We start from the raw sequence: 1,409 nt of genomic DNA on the forward strand, positions 1-1,409 counted from the left end.
CCCATATCTCCCCATATCTCCCCACATCTCCCCATATCTCCCCATATCTCCCCATATCTCCCCACGAGGCGGCTCACCTCGGGGCCAGCCCACGCCTCCTCCCTGCCCGCCCTCCCTCCGGCCAGGTCCGGTTCGTGGTGATGGAGACGGTCTGCGTGATAGCGTACATGCACCAGGCGTCGGTGCTCTACCGCGACCTCAAGCCCGAGAACCTGCTCATCGACGAGCAAGGCCACATCCGGCTCATCGACATGGGCCTCGCAGCGCGCGTGACAAAGAAGTCGCCCAAGCGCCGCTCGCGCGTCGGCACAGTTTCCTCACGGCGCCGCCCCCCCCAAAAAGAAATCCGTGCGGCCCACCCGCCGCCTCTGTTTTGTTTCGCGGTAGGGACGGACTGCTACATGGCCCCCGAGGTGCGGTGGGCCAAGGACCGGCGCGAGCAGTACGGATTCTCCTGCGACTAATTAACTAACCATTAATTAATTAGTTAATTAATTAATTAGGCGCGAGCAGTACGGATTCTCGTGCGACTGGTACACCGTCGGCGTGCTGACCTACGAGTTCTCCGCCGGCACCCTCACCCTCACCCTAACCCCTCACCCCTCACCCTGACCCGTAACCCCTAACCCTAACCCCTTAACCCTAACCCTAACCCCTAGCCCTAACGAGCTCTCGGCCGGCCCCGCCCCCGCTCCACCACACACGCGGAGCACGACTGTGAAGACTGAGTGTGAGTGAGCTCGGCCAGGCACCGTCCCGTTCAGCCACCCCGAGCACTAATCTCCCCATATCTCCCCATATCTCCCCATGCAGGCACCGTCCCGTTCAGCCACCCCGAGCACTAATCTCCCCCTATCTCCCCATCTCTCCCCATCTCTCCCCATGCAGGCACCGTCCCGTTCAGCCCCCCCGAGCACTAATCTCCCCATATCTCCCCATCTCTCCCCATCTCTCCCCATGCAGGCACCGTCCCGTTCAGCCACCCCGAGTACTAATCTCCCCATCTCTCCCCATCTCTAGCCATCTCTCCACATGCAGGCACCGTCCCGTTCAGCCACCCCGAGCACTAATCTCCCCATATCTCCCCATCTCTCCCCATGCAGGCACCGTCCCGTTCAGCCACCCCGAGCACTAATCTCCCCATCTCTCCCCATCTCTCCCCATGCAGGCACCGTCCCGTTCAGCCACCCCGAGTACTAATCTCCCCATCTCTCCCCATCTCTCCCCATCTCTCCCCATGCAGGCACCGTCCCGTTCAGCCACCCCGAGCACTAATCTCCCCATATCTCCCCATATCTCCCCATCTCTCCCCATGCAGGCACCGTCCCGTTCAGCCACCCCGAGCACTAATCTCCCCATATCTCCCCATATCTCCCCATCTCTCCCCATGCAGGCACCGTCCCCTTCAG

At 61.8% G+C, this 1,409-nt stretch overlaps 1 protein-coding gene across 1 annotated transcript; it reads left to right on the forward strand.

Moving 5' to 3' along the window:
• Positions 1 to 128: 128 nt before the first annotated feature.
• On the forward strand, positions 129 to 464 carry EMIHUDRAFT_78093 (hypothetical protein; the record flags this gene model as incomplete). Its single annotated transcript, XM_005785924.1, has 1 exon — positions 129 to 464. A coding segment is annotated over one exon (336 nt), but the record flags the coding sequence as incomplete, so codon positions are not given.
• Positions 465 to 1,409: the final 945 nt, after the last annotated feature.

Source organism: Emiliania huxleyi (genome assembly GCF_000372725.1).
Source record: "Emiliania huxleyi CCMP1516 chromosome Unknown EMIHUscaffold_1562, whole genome shotgun sequence".
NCBI lineage: Eukaryota > Haptophyta > Isochrysidales > Noelaerhabdaceae > Emiliania > Emiliania huxleyi.